Here is an 18,227-nt window from a genome sequence, read left to right as displayed (position 1 = left end):
CTAGATGTATTATAAGTTACGTATATATCTTCTAGACGTAACCCCGGTAAAAAACAAGACATGTTAACACATAATGAGGGACAGAAAGTGAACAAGACTCATCAAAACTTCAACAATCTTAATTAAGTCATTTTAAACTCTTCTACATCTTTCTGTTTAGTGAACTCATCAACTGCTGACTCATATTTTTGAGGCAGTGTTTACAGTCTCTCATTCACAGCCGGTTAGCTCTGCCAACACGACTCAGTCAGAGTTAATATCAACACCACAGCGGCTCCATGCAAACACACAGCTTCTCTTACGGGCTGCTCTGCTCCTCCGATGCTCATCACTGTCACCGTGACGACTCACAGCCGGGAGGAACGACTCTAACTAAACCCGTCGTTAAAAGTCAAGGCGCTTTTTGGATGGAAGTGAAACTCCTTCAAAGGGACGTTTTCTCTCTGGAGGGAAGACAGGGATTTAAGACCTTGTAGACCATTGACATGCATTAAAACCTATAGGGGAAGACTAAAGGCTAATTATTAAAAGAGAAAATACAAATATGGAATATAGAACAGCGTGAGTGGGGGGGTGCTATCACTGAACAACAGATAGCAAGGATGTTGGCTAATGAAGAAAAGGGAGTAAGCTAGGTAGCCAATATGAGGCTTAGTCATCTTGCCGAATAGTGAGCCGTGTTGATGTATGGAAACTATGTTAGAGCTGGTTTATAACTGGTTCTTAATGGTTAATAAAGTCTTTACAACCTAATTAATAACCTCATTATAATCCCTTTATGAATCCTTTGTAAGGCTAGTCTTATTGTGAAGTGGTACCTTGCTTTGTTACTCCAAAAATAAAGGCAAGGGAAGTGTATTTATTTCAACAGTAAGGCAAAAGGGTTCTAGAAAAAGATGTATCGCACCGAGACGTCAACAACAAAGATATATGTAATATAATAAAGGTTTATAAATAACATACACACCAGGTTGTTCCCGAGCACTTTACTGACATCATGTCGTCGTCGTCTCCACCCCCACTCTCAGGTGGTGCTGAACCCCACCACCAACAGTCCGAAGCAGGCGGAGTTTCACCGGATGGTCGTCCCCAAGAACAGCCAGGACTCGGAGCTGAAGATCAAGCTGGCCGTCCGCATGGACAAACCCCCCAACATGAAGCACAGCGGGTGAGTCTGAGGGGAGGGGGGTGGGGGTCACACAGAGGTCCTGTACAGGGTCACGAGATCCTGGAGAAACGTCCACAGTCAGTTTAAGAGGTTGATTTGAAGGGAGAGAGTGGCTGTGTTCCTCTCTGGTGTGCCAAACGTCTCTGGGCAGCAGAGATAACTCAATGGCTGAGAGGGAGTGCGGTCGTCGTTCCACCCAGTAGGTTGCTGGTTCGATCCCAGCCCATGCAGTCAACATGACGCGTAGAATGTGAAGCGCTTTGAGGGGTCCAGAAGACCTGATGAAGAGCTTTTGTACCCTTTTACAATAAGACTACCCTTATAAAGGCTTTATAATGAGGTTGTAAACACTTTAATAACCATTAAGAACCAGTTATAAACCAGTTCTAACACCGTTTCCATACGTCAACACAGGCTCACTATTTGGCAAGATGACTAAGCCTTATATTGGCTACCTAGCTTCCTTCCTGTTCTTCATCAGCCAGCATCCACGGGGGGGAATCAACTCGGTGAACAACAGATACCCAGGATGCTGATGAAGAAGACGAGTATCCAGTAGGCTTAGCGGTACAGATCAATGTGGGCTCACTATTTGGCAAGCAACCGGTCACAGTGGCCCTGTTCATCTCTTGTCTTATAAAAGCTGATTAATGATTTATAAAGTGTTCACAACCTGATTAATAAATGAATTACAAACTAAACCCTTTATATATTATTGTGAAGTGGTAACGAGCTATATAAGTACAGTTTGTTTGCTAAAGAACAACAACCTTCAGTAAACAGTGGCGCTCCATCGTCCATCGTATGGCTCAGAAACACGTCGTTCTCCTGGGTGGTTCTGGGTAAAGTTTTGGTGTGGACTTTGATTTGTAGATTCTCCTTTTAAAACCTCTGTCTCCTAGTTTAAGAAACAAAGTAGGACTCTTCTAGTATGTGTGAATAAGTGAGATGAAGTTTGTTTTTGTTTTTGATTTTCTTTGTGAATCTTCTTGTGTGACCTGTGGGAGCAAGTTTGACTGGCAGCATTTTTTATTACAATCTTTTCTCAATAACTGATTCAAGAACAGGATAGCATAACGCTTTAATGACAGCATCAGGCACATCTCTTGCAAGGTTTTTCACTCAACGGGAAAACTGCTCGATGTTTTGTACGTGCGCTAGTCTAGCAAAGTCTACATCTTTGCTTTCTCTATAAAGAAATGGGCCGGTTTTGAGTCTTTCAATGTTTCCTTACTCTATCTGCAGAGAGCACGAGTTCAAGCATACAAAAGCTTTTTGTGAAACCCTCTTTCAAAGGAGAGAGAGAAGAGAAACTGCTTTAAAAGCCTTTCTCCTCCCGTTCTGAACGGGGAGATTTATCAATGCTAACATCGCCCAACGAAAACACTATTACTGTGGAAAATTCAATACAAATCTATTACAAACATAAAAGGACTTAACAGTAACACATTCTACCTGCTGATTTTTTGTGTTTTGCTTCAGCACTTTAATTAAAGACAGACTCCACATGTGTCTCTGACCTTGTTCCAGTCCCTTCACCTGAAGAAAAGGGGTGAACAGACTCTCCTTTAAAGTCAAACAGCTCCCCCTGCTGGTTGAATACAGGAAGTACACACAGTCTGAGGATGCGATCACGTGATGGATAACGATTTAACTCCATCTTTTAATTGGCAGATAAAATGTTCAATCAGCTAAACCTCTGAAGTTCGTTTATTTCAGACTGAAAAAAGTTGAGAGTTAATTTACTTTTGAACATTGTTAACTATGAAGGGAGATTTTAGATAATTTAATTAGATTTCAGAGTGTTTTCTTTTCAGATATCCATTGTAACTGTGCCTATTTAGCACCAGGACTGACAGACAGACAACTGATTTATAAAAAAGAAATCCTGATGCACTTTAAGGTTTATTGTAAATTAAAAAAAAAAAAGACTTGTACTTTTGTAGTTCTTCCTTTCTACCAGAAGATGGCAGCAGACAATCATCTAAAAACCAAACATTTACTATCAGTAATCAGCCCTTAAATCAGACTGTAGTTCACCTGCAGTAAATCCAGCAGCTACCCTGCAGTATACAAAGCCATTCAAACTAGCTGCACCTTTACCAGCTCTGAGAACACTTTAATGATCAATCATTATAAAACATATCAGAGATATTATTCTGAAATGGACCAATCAGACAATGACTACTTTTACTGTCGCTACTTTAAGTACATTTAGAGGAGAGTACTTTCTACTTTCACTGGAGGAACATTTAGAATACTTTTACTGTGACAGAGTATTCCTACACTCTGGTACTTCTACTTTACTCAAGTACAAGACCTGAGTACTTCTACTTTACTCAAGTACAAGACCTGAGTACTTCTACTTTACTCAAGTACAAGACCTGAGTACTTCTACTTTACTCAAGTACAAGATCTGAGTACTTCTACTTTACTCAAGTACAAGACCTGAGTACTTCTACTTTACTCAAGTACAAGATCTGAGTACTTCTACTTTTACTCAAGTACAAGACCTGAGTACTTCTACTTTACTCAAGTACAAGACCTGAGTACTTCTACTTTACTCAAGTACAAGACCTGAGTACTTCTACTTTACTCAAGAACAAGATCTGAGTACTTCTACTTTACTCAAGTACAAGACCTGAGTACTTCTACTTTACTCAAGTACAAGATCTGAGTACTTCTACTTTTACTCAAGTACAAGACCTGAGTACTTCTACTTTACTCAAGTACAAGACCTGAGTACTTCTACTTTACTCAAGTACAAGATCTGAGTACTTCTACTTTACTCAAGTACAAGATCTGAGTACTTCTACTTTTACTCAAGTACAAGACCTGAGTACTTCTACTTTACTCAAGTACAAGACCTGAGTACTTCTACTTTACTCAAGTACAAGACCTGAGTACTTCTACTTTACTCAAGAACAAGATCTGAGTACTTCTACTTTACTCAAGTACAAGACCTGAGTACTTCTACTTTACTCAAGTACAAGACCTGAGTACTTCTACTTTACTCAAGTACAAAATCTGAGTACTTGTACTTTTACTGGAGTACAAGATCTGAGTACTTGTACTTTTACTGGAGTACAGGGTCCTCAGTGGACTAAATGAAGTGAATCTGAGACGCACTGAAAGGGGAAAGGTGTGCCTGCAGTTCTCAGAGCCTCCGCAGGGGGTCAGTGTTGTCCTCTGTGAGTCTCTGCTCTCCCGACTGTCTATGATCCACCTGCTGAAAGGTGTCTTCCTTTGTCTTTTATTACCTTCTTTTACTCTCTTTATGTGATGTTGTTTTCATTTGATCCAAAGTCTGTCAGGGGAGCCTTTCTGATAAATAAATACAACATCTTTTATAATCCAGTGAAAAGACCTCCTCACACGTCAAGGAAATAGAATCCAAGAAGAGGAGAAGTGATGCAGCGATAAAAATACGCTTTAATAAAGTAGAATAAAGAACACAAGCAGGAAATGTTATTTATTTTCCCAGAATGGAAAACATAAAGTGACATTTTACTCTGACTGATGAGAAGTCAACAAATGGGTCACATGTTTTCAAGACGACATAAAGGCATGTTGAGCAGCTGAGAGGTCAATCAATCCCCTTTATTTATAAAGCACAGAACAGAGCCGGTAACACAACCTTTATATTGAAATAAAATAAGGAAACACCGACGTAAACATTAACACACGCGGCTCATATTCACAAATAAACATCGGCAGAGGCGCCATCAGCCCGACAGGGAGGCAAACGCTAGAGAATAACAGTGTGTTTTCATCCTGGATTTGAAGCAGTCCACGGAGATGGCCGATCCGAGAAGCGTTTACACTTTGTTTAAATCTCTAAATACTCACTGTTTTCAGGAGGAGTTATGTTTCATTTATTCTGTTTCCCATCGTGGTTTTGTTCTGTTATGAAATCCAAAAGCACAAAACGGCAGCAGCTTCTTTCCAACAATAAATGCATCATTATTATTAATATTAATAACAACAACAACAACAATAATAATAACAACAATAACAAAAATACATGTTGTTGTTATTATTATTATTAATAACAACAACAACAACAACAATGATAATAACAACAATAACAAAAATACATGTTGTTGTTATTATCATTATTATTAACAATAATAATAATAACAACAACATGTATTTTTGTTATTGTTGTTATTATTATTATTATTAATAATAATAATAATAATAATAACAACAATAACAAAAATACATGCTATTTTTTCTGGCGCTTTTCCTGGTGCTCAAAGCGCCTGGTAGGTTGACTTTCAGGAGGGAAATAAGGGATTATTTAACCATAAAAGGTGACTCAATAACATCTAAAACAAGTCTTTGCGTTCTGTATTTCTTAGAGATTGAATCATGTCGTCTAATGGGATAAAGATACGATTAAAAAAGAGAACAATAAAAAAAACCTGAATAAAATCAGCTGTTTCTGTAAATAATAGCAATTTGGTTAGAAACGATATATGTAACATTGCTGCTACCTTTTAAACTCATTTACATCATTAATAATGTGCTTATTGGTGCTTATATTCAGACTGCAAATGAGATTTAGTTTCTTAAATAACCTTGGATTTGTTTCAGTGAAATTCTGATCCAAAAATCCTCAAAGTTATTAAAACTAAACCTTTGATAAACAAGTCAAATAAAGCGTGAATATGTGGAATAAATTAAGAGACCTGTTGATGCCTTTCACATATATATATATATTTAACTGAGTATTTATTTAAAGAAGGCCTATGCATACAAATAATCTCAGGAAAGAGAAGAGAGGATTTGAGCTAAAAGCTGATTTCCATATGCAGTCCTTTTGGTAAACAACAAACACATTGCATAATCTCTATCACACAAACAATTATAACACAAGATTTAAATAAAGTTCAATAAAATAGTTCAGTTGAGATATAATGTGAGCGTAAAACATGGTGGGAATCACAACGAAAGGAAGCGTGAAAAATCTCCCTTCCTGCAGGAACTTTATTTTAAATGTAGTCTTTTTACTCAAATCAATTTTGAGGTTTTTTTATCTCTTAATTAATCAACAAAATCTCCCCCCAGCCCTTTGTTGTTATTGCTATTTAACCTGACAATTGTAGAGCATAAATCTGTCTGAAAATAGTATGTCATTCTTGTAAAGTGCCGTATTTATCAAAGTGAATCCAGTCTCATCACTCTGTAGAACTCTTTTGCTCTGGTGCTTCAGTGAGAGATTTAAAGAAATGACAGGTAGGTGAAAATAAAGCGGCACGATGTGTGTGACAGTGATCTCACAAAAGCAGCATTTCATGACTGTAACAACAACACGATCACTAAAGAGGCATCAGGGGAGAGGTTTTTCTCTCAGGTCACATTTCTCAAACACGAGATGCAACAGAGAGAAGATTTCTGTTTCCTCAAAGAAATACAATAAGTTTAACAGAGCGTGTTGGACGGGATCGCCGGTGCACGTTGCTCCAAAGAATACGTAACTTCTTCTTCTTCTTTCTCTAATAAAGAGTCTGATAACCTTTTAAATATAGAGAAGGAAAGCACACGCGAGTAGGGAGATACAAATAAAGACGAATAAGTTCAGAACCGTGGCAGAAAATGAGTATTTCAGTCGAGGCGTTTTAAATCCCCCAGTATTTTATCTCGTAGAATTTAAATGTGTTAACCATTGACGTTATTTCAGGATATCAACCAAAAACACATTCAGAAAACCATTGAAGAGGCAGCTGGAAGTGCTAATGCCAGTGTTAAAGGGGCTCCCAGTAAAGCCGGACTGGTAAAGGCCTGCATGAACTCTCTGCTGGAGGACGAGTCGTCTCACAAGTGTCCAGCGAGCGGAGCCACATGTTGACCCGGCGCTCTGCATCGTGGCCCAGATTCTGGCTGGCTGCAGCCCTGATCGGGGGGCCTTTTTCTTTGAGGGGGTGGGGGCTGCAGGGGTCTCGCCATCGATTGATTTTCCTCTCTCGCACTTGCCTGTGTCCCACGCTTCAGCAGCAGCCATTGATCGGGAGGCCAGGCCGCTCTTTCTTCCTCCAGACGCCTTCTCACTCTCGCCTTTCACTCTCACATGCAGCCAGGGGGGTGTGGGGGGGGTGGTAATGTGTTAATAATGCTCACAGCCGGGGGAGTGAGGACGTTGAGTGGTGAAACACACTGTGATGGAGGACGTGAGTCAAACCTCCTCATGTTAATAGTGTTTCTTTACATTAAATATTAGTTTCATCAATAAAATAATAACTTTCTCTTATTTTATTTTTGTTATTTTTCTCCACAAACAGACGTTTCTCTAAACGTTTTAATAATAAAATAAAAAACAAGGTAAAGAAAGACAAAAATGCAGCTCTGTTGTGATTAGTCAACCGCTTAGAGATGTCCCGCCCCTTAGCCTATCACGTACAATGTGTTGGAGCGTTAGCCAATAGGAGCGCCAGTGTTCCATAGTGATGTCATTATGTTCAGGAATTAAGCAAAAAACCCCAATGGAGGCGTTTCCTTCAGGATGGGGGGGGGGGGGGATTTTAGCCTTTGCAGACCATTTACATGCACTAAAACCTGTATCACACTACAGGAGAGGAAACAGGGCCTCTTTGAATTCTAAGTATATTAAATAGTTAGCTGTAGCTCAAAGCAGCACACCCCCACTCTGAAGAACCTGCAACACGACACAAACTTTTCTCATGAGTGACTTTTGTAAATGTCTCTGTGTTTCAGGCACGTGTTCGCTGTGGGTCAGAGAGTCTGGAAGCGCTGGAAGAAGAGATATTTTGTTCTCGTTCAGGTGAGGAACGCACACATCTGAGGATGAAGGTTGGAAGTAAGGACTCTGATGAGAATACGAAGCGCCTCATTAATCTGAAGTCTGTGTATATTTTAAAAAGCATCACATCAAAGCTCAGCCTTCACACTCACACACTCCTCCTGTCTGTGAAGTTTAAAGAGACAGAGGTGAAATGAAAAGAGGGTTAAGATTTAAATCGCTTCAGGTGTGCGAGTCCTGCGGAGTTAATTGAGTTCTTAAATTCTCATTTAAACGTCCTCTCTTTATGTACTCCCTTTGGCTCTGAGCGATCACTCGGGATCTCTGAGGGCGAGGGCGCGCGTGTAAATCCAAATGTTTCCTGAGAGGCAGTTTACCTCGCCTGATCTCTGAGAGCTGAATGGATCTGCTGTATTGATTCTGCACGCGGATGCATGGAGGAGTTTCTTTATTCATCTGATTCTGTGCTGCAGCTCCCCCCTCCCCTCCCTCGAACATCCTTCTCCAGCTGTACACACACATTGTTGTGCACACACACACACACTGCCATTTCTGTTTGCTTTAATATAAACAACAATGTGTGGCAGAGCTTTAAAGCACCTGGATCCTGCTGCATGAGGATGAACCTGCAGAGCTCTCCCTCTGCTGAGAGACTGACACCAATGAGCTGTGTGTGTGTGTGTGTGTGTGTGTGTGTGTGTGTGTGTGTGTGTGTGGAGTTTCTCCTCCAGTTTGAGGCTAAAACTAAAGAAACAAGGTCTTGCGATTTTAATTTTCAGCTTATTTTTGTGGTTTTCTTATCACGCACAGTTTCACAGCTTCAGGATTCAAGGTTGAGACGGAGATGGAGCGTGTCTCCATTCACTTTTTTTATTTCAATTTGATAAGAAAAAACCTCGAGAAAAAAAGGTCTTGTTGAGGTACAGATAAAAAAAAACAGATATGTGAAAGATGTGGTGAAAAAGCAAACATCTACCTGTGTGTGTGTGTGTGTGTGTGTGTGTGTGTGTATGTGTGTATGTATGTGTGTGTGTGTGTGTGTGTGTGTGTGTGTGTCGCAGGTGAGTCAGTACACGTTCGCCATGTGCAGCTACAGAGAGAAGAAGGCGGAGCCTCAGGAGCTGATGCAGCTGGAGGGATACACTGTGGACTACTGCGACCCTCAGCCAGGTACACACACACACCTGAGGTCCGACACACACACCTGAGGTCAGACACACACCTGAGCAAGGTACACACACATAAGGCCAGAAACATGCACCTTAACCCAGGCACTCACATCGAAGCCAGTCTCTCACACACACACACACAGGCACATCTTTCACTTTTTACTTACCTGCCTCTTCCTCCCCCCCAGGCCTGCAGGGGGGGCGGGTCTTCTTTAACGCGGTGAGGGAGGGGGACCTGGTGATGTTCTCCTGTGAGGACGAGCAGGACCGGATGCTGTGGATTCAGGCCATGTACCGAGCCACGGGGCAGTCCTACAAACCAGTGCCCCCCCCCCTGCAGAACAAAACCATCAACTGCAGAGGAGGACTCCAGAAGCCCTCCTCCCCCATCAGTAGGTCCTCACCTGTTCTCAGTATGAAGTCATTCAGGGAAAACTGCAGGCAGGAGATAAAGTGTCCTGAAACGACTTTTCAAAATAAAAGGTTCAGATAAATATTTTTATTTTATTTTAAATTAAGTTGGACGTTTAGTTTTTAACTTCCTATATCTACATAAATATCTTCACTTTATTTTGATTTGATTTGACATTTTACTATTTTATATATATTATTAAAATGTAGCTTCCATCTTTTTTACATCTTCCTAAAATCCCCACATTTATTAATTTATTCTTCTCCCCTCGTCTGTTTCTTCTTTTCCTATTTATCTGTCATTATTTCAACCCTTCTTCCTGTCCATCCTCTTTCTTTGCTTCCTTTCCTCGTCTCTTCCCGTCCTTCCTCCATCTGAAGTCTTCTTTAATATCTAAACTGTCTTAATAATAATAATAATAATACATTTTATTTGTAAGCGCTTTTCAATCACTCAAAGACACTTTACAGATGAAAAATAAGTAATTAAAATACATTTAAAAACACAGAAACACAAGAAAACGCAGAGAAGTAGATACATTGTAAATAGAACAGCACAATACAACAGTCAGACAGAACAAAAACAGAATTAGGAAAAGTGGTGGTTAAGAATTAAGAATTATAGGCAGAGTGGAACAGGTGTGTTTTGAGTAGTGATTTGAAAAGTGTGAGGTCATTGCAGTCACGGATTATAACTCACGCTGTTCTTCAATCGTCCGCTCTTTGTTCCCCACCTCTTCTGAATTTCCTCTTCTGCTTCCTTTCTATCTCCCTTATTCTTTTTCTTAGTGCTCCTTTCTTTCCTTCTTTGGTTATCTTGTCTTGTCTATGTTTTCAGTGGAGTCAAAAAAAACTGCTTTTATACATTATTGCTATTTTATCACTTTTTCTGCATTCTCTCCCCTTCTTCAAATTCTCTTTTCTTTCTTCCCTTCTCCTGTTATCTCTCCTCTTCGCCATAGCTACAAGTGTGTGTGTGTGTGTGTGTGTGTGTGTGTGTGTGTGTGTGTGTGTGTGTGTGTTTCACGGCAGCAGTATTTGTGTCATTTGAAATAAATTGAAGCACTAATGGCGAGAGGTGCTGACACGCTGTTTACAGGAGAACATTTAAGCTGTCCCTGAAACAGCTCTTAACTGATGCTAAGTGCTGCTGTGTGTGTGTGTGTGTGTGTGTGTGTGTGTGTGTGTGTGTGTGTGCATGTGTGTGTGTGTGTGGGGACAGGAAGTCAATTTCGCTTTAATAACGATCGTGTCGGTGAATCTTTCTCAGACATTGCTTCATAAAAATAAAAGAAAACGTGGAGGTTAAATACCTCTATGATCTGCTCCTGCTCACACTGAGACACACACACACACACACACACACACACACACACACATTATTAAGGCATTATTAAGTCATTGTTCTCCCGCCTTGACTTCAAAGTAAAGCTGTGTTTAAACACAAACGATTCTTCTTCTACTCCTCTGTCGGAAGCTTAGTGACAGTCTTTCACACACACACTCACACACACACACACACACACACAGCACCTCTCTTTGTTCCTCTCCGCTTCGTGTCTTTGGGAACATCGGAGCACAAAGTGCAGCGTTTTATTGAGCCGTGTGTGCGAATAAAGAATGGAGCTATTTACACGCTAAAGCCATGTTTTGGACACACACACACGCACACACACAGACACAGGACTCCCACTGTTACTTTCTCCCTCCACCTCTTCTTAAAGGAAAGAGCACTTGCAATAATATCTTATGTAACAACATAGTAGAGACACTACATACTGATATACACCTGAACATCAGCAGGAGAGGACTCTTTAAAGTAGAGACACTACATACTGATATACACCTGAACATCAGCAGGAGAGGACTCTTTAAAGTAGAGACACTACATACTGATATACACCTGAACATCAGCAGGAGAGGACTCTTTAAAGTAGAGATGCTACATACTGATATACAGCTGAACATCAGCAGGAGAGGACTCTTTAAAATAGAGACTCTACATACTGATATACACCTGAACATCAGCAAGAGAGGACTCTTTAAAGTAGAGACTCTACATACTGATATACAGCTGAACATCAGCAGGAGAGGACTCTTTAAAATAGAGACTCTACATACTGATATACACCTGAACATCAGCAAGAGAGGACTCTTTAAAATAGAGACACTACATACTGATATACACCTGAACATCAGCAAGAGAGGACTCTTTAAAATAGAGACACTACATACTGATATACACCTGAACATCAGCAGGAGAGGACTCTTTAAAGTAGAGACTCTACATACTGATATACACCTGAACATCAGCAGGAGAGGACTCTTTAAAGTAGAGACACTACATACTGATATACACCTGAACATCAGCAGGAGAGGACTCTTTAAAGTAGAGACACTACATACTGATATACACCTGAACATCAGCAGGAGAGGACTCTTTAAAGTAGAGACACTACATACTGATATACACCTGAACATCAGCAGGAGAGGACTCTTTAAAGTAGAGACTCTACATACTGATATACACCTGAACATCAGCAGGAGAGGACTCTTTAAAGTAGAGACTCTACATACTGATATACACCTGAACATCAGCAGGAGAGGACTCTTTAAAGTAGAGACTCTACATACTGATATACACCTGAACATCAGCAGGAGAGGACTCTTTAAAGTAGAGGGCCTCTGCAGTTTTCACTCTGAAGTGAAACCCAAAGAAAGAAAAGGACAAACGGTCTGAAGAAGCTGCAGGTGACTTCACTTCCTGTCACTCTTTTGCCAGCAGTTCACTTAAACCGATTGAAATGGACCAGCGCTCAAACGCCCCGCAAACAAAGTCCAAACCAGTGGAAATCATCTGTTGGGGGGGTGTGGTTGACCTGTGACATCCTGTCCCCAGTATGAACAGAGCGGAGATGTTTACACCTGTCAGATGTGTTTTTGGAGAATCAGGTGGTCAGTTTGACGTTGAGGAGGGACGTCCAAACTGTCCGTCCGTCTTAACCTCCCGGGTTTTCAGCGCCAGCCCCCAGCGCAGCGGAGCGGACGCGTTCAGGTGCTCCTCTCAAACTTTCTCCTCCTAAGTTGAGTTTCCCTCGCTCGGCCAGACGGACGCTGATGGACCTGTCCGTCCGCATCTTCGTCTCCTCCGCCCTGACATCGTCCTCACAGCCGCCGCCGCCACGCTCCGACGGGCAGATCACATCTCTCAGCCCGGCGCACCTGAAACTGAAACTCCTTCCTCCCCCTCCTCCTCCTCCTCCTCCTCCTTCTCTTGGTCTGCATCAATAACCTGCCATCAGCAGCCGCCACCTCCTCTCACAGCAGCGTGTCACATGGATGTGACTGTTACCCAGACGAGATGGATATGGAGAGATTGAACGCAGAACACACACACACACACACACACACACACACACACACACACACCTCAACAGTCACTCATGTTGTAAATATGACACGGAAAGAAAACACATGTAGTTGAAAGTCAATTGGTTTAAAATGTATGCAGCAGAACCACAAACATCCTCTCGTTTATTCCACACACTCTTTCTTCTTTATACCTAAAGTGTGTGTGTGTGTGTGTGTCTGTGTGTGTGTGTGTTGTGATGTCATAGCAGCTGATTTAGTTATCAAACATTAAGCTGAAGGATAAAAAAAGTTCTGGAAATCTTTCCCACTTCCAGATTATTTTACTTTTCAAACTTTTATTCTACTGACACACACACACACACACACACACACACACACAAGAAAGTGATGCAACAGAACCAGAAATATCGTCTTTTTTATTTCACACATTATTCTTTCTTCTAAAAACCTACATTACCCACAATGCAACTCGACTCGGTTCAGTCAGAGATGCAGGTGTGCTATGCTAGCAGATGCTACATTTGCTTCACGACTCAGGATTAACATTTTGTAAACCTCCGTAACTCCGATGTCTTAGCTTTTCAAACCTTTACTCGTCACACTGCTTTCAGTTTCGGGGTGCGATTGGTACTGGAGGTTTTTAAAACTCGGCCCAGCCACAAAAAAAGGGGCTCATTATGTTTGTTCGGCGCATAAAGATAATAACATTTAGCCGTAACTTCCCTGATCAAGATTAGAAATCACTGAGGGTTTGTCAGTAAGGTCATTTGTACATAAAAGCTCATTCCTTTAATTGGTGAGCGCAAATTAAGTATAAAATGACAATAAAGTTGATTCAAATATTCTGTAGTCTTCAATCAAGATGCACCAGCTACTCTATCTGCTCATGAAGGTCGTTTTTTTAATACATGTTCAATTTGTATCACTCCATCATGAGCAGCCCTCTTCATGTTATAGGTTATTGTTCCTCTAGCTCTCTATGAAGTCCAAAGTCTTTATTTCCTCCTCCAACATCTTATTTAAGGTCATCATTTGTAGCTTTTAGAAGAAAGACTGTGACTTTAAGTGGCTTTTTCTTCCATTTTCTTTCAGATTGATACGTTTGTGTCTCTTTGGAGAGCTATAACTGTATTTTAAAGCTCTAATCCTCGCGAATACCCCAAAATAGAGACCCCGTACGGACCCCGGCTGTATCTGCGTCTCCATACAGGACCCTCCATTGTCCCCTCGGTGGATTCAAAGAGCCTTCAAACACCGATGAGAAACAGTTTGAAAAATACAAAGTGAAGAACCGAGCAGCCATCTGTGCCAGGAGCGGGATCACACCCATCAATATTTTCTGTCACACACACTCGTTCACACACCCCCTCCCCCTTTACCACACACACACACACACACCCGGCCCTGCAGATAATAGCTGAAAGTTGGACTTGACACGGATCAACATCTCCTGCGCTGTCTGTCCCCCAATCAATACTCCCCCTCCTCCCCCTCCTCTTATTATCAGCGCTAATCTATATCTCTTTGTCTCATTTTCTTTGGAGTCACCTCCTTCGCTCGCCCGTCTTTTCTCCAAATTACATTAAGGGGACAATCCCCTGTGTTTTCGGAGAGGTAACGAATGTAAAAATGACCTACATCGGAATGAGACAGAAGGAGATGCGGGCCACAGGAGCCACGGGGCAGTGACCGAAAAAAAGTGGGAGAGTCAGAAGAAAAGGAGGCGCAGCGTCGATGGGAAGTTGATTGTGGAGATTTCACTTTTGCTGTCTTTTTTTTTCTTCTTTCGCAACAAAAGCGACAAAGAAAGACAGAAAGAAAGGGAGGGAGGGGGCCGTGAAATGTCTGAGAGTCCTTGCGGGCTTCTCGGCGTCCACACAAAAACAAAAATGGCAGCGTTGATAAAAAGCGGTCACTAATGCTCGTCTCGGGCGCGAGGCCGCGGGCGTTGCAGGCGAGGAAACGGCGCCGGGCTTTCTTCCAGGAGCCGCGGTCTTTTGTGGGGCCATGTGTCACGCTCAGAAACTTCCCATCACGAAAAGTCCTCCCTCAAAGAAGGCGGAGGGGAGAGTGTGAGGCTTTTCTCCCGGCCGGGGCCATTAACAGGACGCCTGAAAGGACTGGAAATGAACTCGGGGTTTGCTCCTCTGCTGCTGTCGATTTCTCCCTCGCTGACCCCGAAGCCTCGTTATCGTTGTCTGGCGCTGCGGGCGTTTCGAGAAGAGAACATAGTGCCTGTATAAGCGAGGCAAAGCACGTCACAAGGCCGTACTCAGCTTTTTACTTAGTGACGGTCTTTGTTTGACCCAAAGTACCAAGAAATGTTAAATGTTTGCATCTGAAAACCTCATATTTGTGCTTCCTGGGTGCCATGGTTGTCAAAAAACACATCATTTTCCCATAATGATCACCAGAGGAACACATAGTTATCCATCCGCCGTTGAAAATACTCCCTAACGAATGAAATATCTCCTCTTTTTTGTTTGACACAGTGTCCAATTGACTCCTTTCTTTATTAAATGTATGAAGGTCAATATCTCCACTATGAACCCATGGTCTTTGGATCCGAACGCCATAAACAGGAAGTCAGAAAGTCTTGAGAGACGGACTATCACAATGTTTGTAAGAGACAAGTCAGAAATTCTGGGAAAAAAACCCACTTTTGGTCAGACAAAAAAATCTAGTTTGGCCCTAATCCTCTTCCGTAGTTATAGGTATATACAGTATATAGCTGAGAAACACCACAGTGAGGACAATTTGACAGGACAAAACACCTTGAAAGTGCCTTGGGTTCAGAGGTTTAACAGAAGAGAAGCTGCTAGATAAATTCAATCAATCAGCTTCCTTACTTGGACCAGATTAACCCACCCCTACAGGCGTAGATTAAAGACTACGGTTGTTAGTTGGAGCGACTGATCTTCACGTGGTCTTTGGTGATCTGTAGATGAGATTTAAAGTCATTCATAGTCAGGTTCAGCTCTAAAGTCAGGGAACATCCGTCTCTATCTGCCCGTGGACGTGTGATGAGCGGCGTGTGGTCGCACGCTCTCCTCCTGGCGGCTGCTCCTCCCGCTCTGAGGCTCTTCCAGTGTTTTGCTCACATGTCGGCCATGTTTTGTGTCAGCTGAGGGTGCTGACAGCTTCACAGACGATCTGTAGCCAACCGAGGTGGGAACCATTAACCACCGCGCTGCTGAGAGCCCACTCTGCCAATGCAGTGTGTGTGTGTGTGTGTGTGTGTGTGTGTGTGTGTGTGTGTGTGTGTGTGTGTGTGTGTGTGTGTGTGTGTGTGTGTGTGTGTGTGTGTGTGTGTGTGTGTGTGTGTGTGTGTGTGTGTGTGTGTGTGTGTGTGTGTGTGTGTGTGTGTGTGTGTGTGTGTGTGTGTGTGTGTTTACACTCGGAGAATACGAGGCGTGAACGCTTGTGAATGCGAACACATTCATGTATCACGTCTTTGCTGACGGCATTGAGTCGATTCCACGTACAGACTGAGCTTCTTTCTGGACCTGTCTTTATACCAACCCTACCTCTCATAAACATCACATGTCCTCCAGTAAAGGGACAAGCGAGAGTCAACAAGTTATAATTAGATCCCAGTAATCCCCAATATCTGCTGCAGCTCTAGTTCAAAAAGTTCCAAATTATAAAACATTTGAAAAATCCCCAAATACCTTTAACGTAATTTAAGGGTTTGAGAGAAAAGGAGGATCGTCTTTCATGCACTTTCTAAAATGATACGTTTTGAAAACTCCACAAAATACTTGTAGTTTCTTGTAAATGTACGACTTTGATTACGATAATTCAGAGATATCAGAGAATATCTGAGTTCTTTCTCTGAATTCTCTGGAGTTTTTTCTTGCAATTTATGACTTTATTATCTGTAAATGTTCAAAATGTGGCACTCTAATCCAACAGAATATCTAAGTAAGTTTAAATATTGTATTTGTGTTTTTCTACCACTCTAACCTCAGAAAAATCTAAATCTTTCTGATACATTTTACATGTTTGTCCTGTTAAACCCACGTGCTTTGATTGACAATGGGCCAATCTCAGTGAATGTTGGAAGGTATTATTTTTTTCTTGCAAATGTAGAACTTTTTAATCAGAGAATTATCCACTTTTTTTTGCGTGAATTTTATGACTAACTCAGAAATTCCACATTTTTTCTTTGACTATTTTATCATTTTTGAGAATACTAACCTTTTTACTAAACGGTCTGAATATAACCCCCTCCACTGGTTCTTTAATTATAAACTGCTTACGCTGTCTTAATATTTTGACTTTGTTTTGCAAATATTTCTCTAAAATAAATCCGACTGCATCAAAACTAGATCCCTCACAAACATCAGGGTCTGAACTCTGAGTTTTATACCCCTCCTGTGTCCCCCACCCCCTCAGGTCTGGACCCGTCTCAGCGGCAGGGCGTGGAGGGTCTGATCTCCGCCGCTCCGAGCCGTTTCGACCACGCCGGCCTGTTCACCGTCCTACAGAAACACACTCTGCAGCACCGCATGAACGACTCCTTCTCCTGCCTGGTATGTCCACTCACACACACACACACACACACACACACACACACTATTATCTGGAGGCGTGATGGCGTTTCTGAAGGTGTCGCTCGGCTCTTAATTCTAACGTCTTTGGTCGTATTTCTCAAAGGAAATATAAACTGCATCACATGATGTTGTATTTTTCTTCTGACGTTAATTTTTGAATCAGAATAAGAGAGAGGAAAGAAACTGCAGCTCGCAGTAGAAGAGGAGGAGGAGGGTGCTTTTACTTTGAAGGGACAAGGTGTTAAAACTAATTGAAGACGGGACATACTGAATCTTCTAAAGTGCAACCTGAATATAAATAAGTTCAAACAATCGGACAAAAGTGACACTTATTTCACATTTTCACACACAATCATAGCTTAAGATAAAGGACTTTTTGAAGAAAATGAGCATTTCATAACCTAATTAAGTCAACGTGCAACACAGTTTTATACAGCTTCATGTAGTCTGAACTGGACGTACCTTCTTCTACATTCGAGCCTTCGAGCATATGCAAACCTACGATCCATCGGGACAAATTATATTAAAAGCAAAGTTATCAAATAAACGTAACGTTGTTTAATGGCTGCAAATCTTGAGTGTTTTAAGATATTTTAAGGACGTGTTAATCAGCTTCTTTCGCTTTAATTTCATGACTTTTTTGACCGAAATGACGTTCAGGAAATTAACGTTTTGGAACCAATTTAATTCAAACTTTTAACTCCCCCCCTCCTATTCCCTAATCCTGCAAAAACAAGAAGATCCACAAGAAATAAAAGGCTAATTATTGATGATAGTTCAGGATATAA

At 41.5% G+C, this 18,227-nt stretch overlaps 1 protein-coding gene across 1 annotated transcript in view; it reads left to right on the top strand.

The window, feature by feature from the left end:
• The window catches only part of cadps2 (Ca++-dependent secretion activator 2), a 158,997-nt gene that overhangs the window by 72,258 nt on the left and 68,512 nt on the right, over nt 1-18,227 (top strand). Inside the window, 5 exon segments of the mRNA XM_063874216.1 lie at nt 1,029-1,168; nt 7,886-7,952; nt 8,993-9,101; nt 9,289-9,492; nt 17,282-17,418. Coding sequence (XP_063730286.1) covers nt 1,029-1,168; nt 7,886-7,952; nt 8,993-9,101; nt 9,289-9,492; nt 17,282-17,418 — 657 coding nt within the window.

This window comes from Eleginops maclovinus, chromosome 2 (genome assembly GCF_036324505.1).
Source record: "Eleginops maclovinus isolate JMC-PN-2008 ecotype Puerto Natales chromosome 2, JC_Emac_rtc_rv5, whole genome shotgun sequence".
Lineage (NCBI taxonomy): Eukaryota > Metazoa > Chordata > Actinopteri > Perciformes > Eleginopidae > Eleginops > Eleginops maclovinus.
This window is presented reverse-complemented; position numbering and strand designations above follow the sequence as displayed.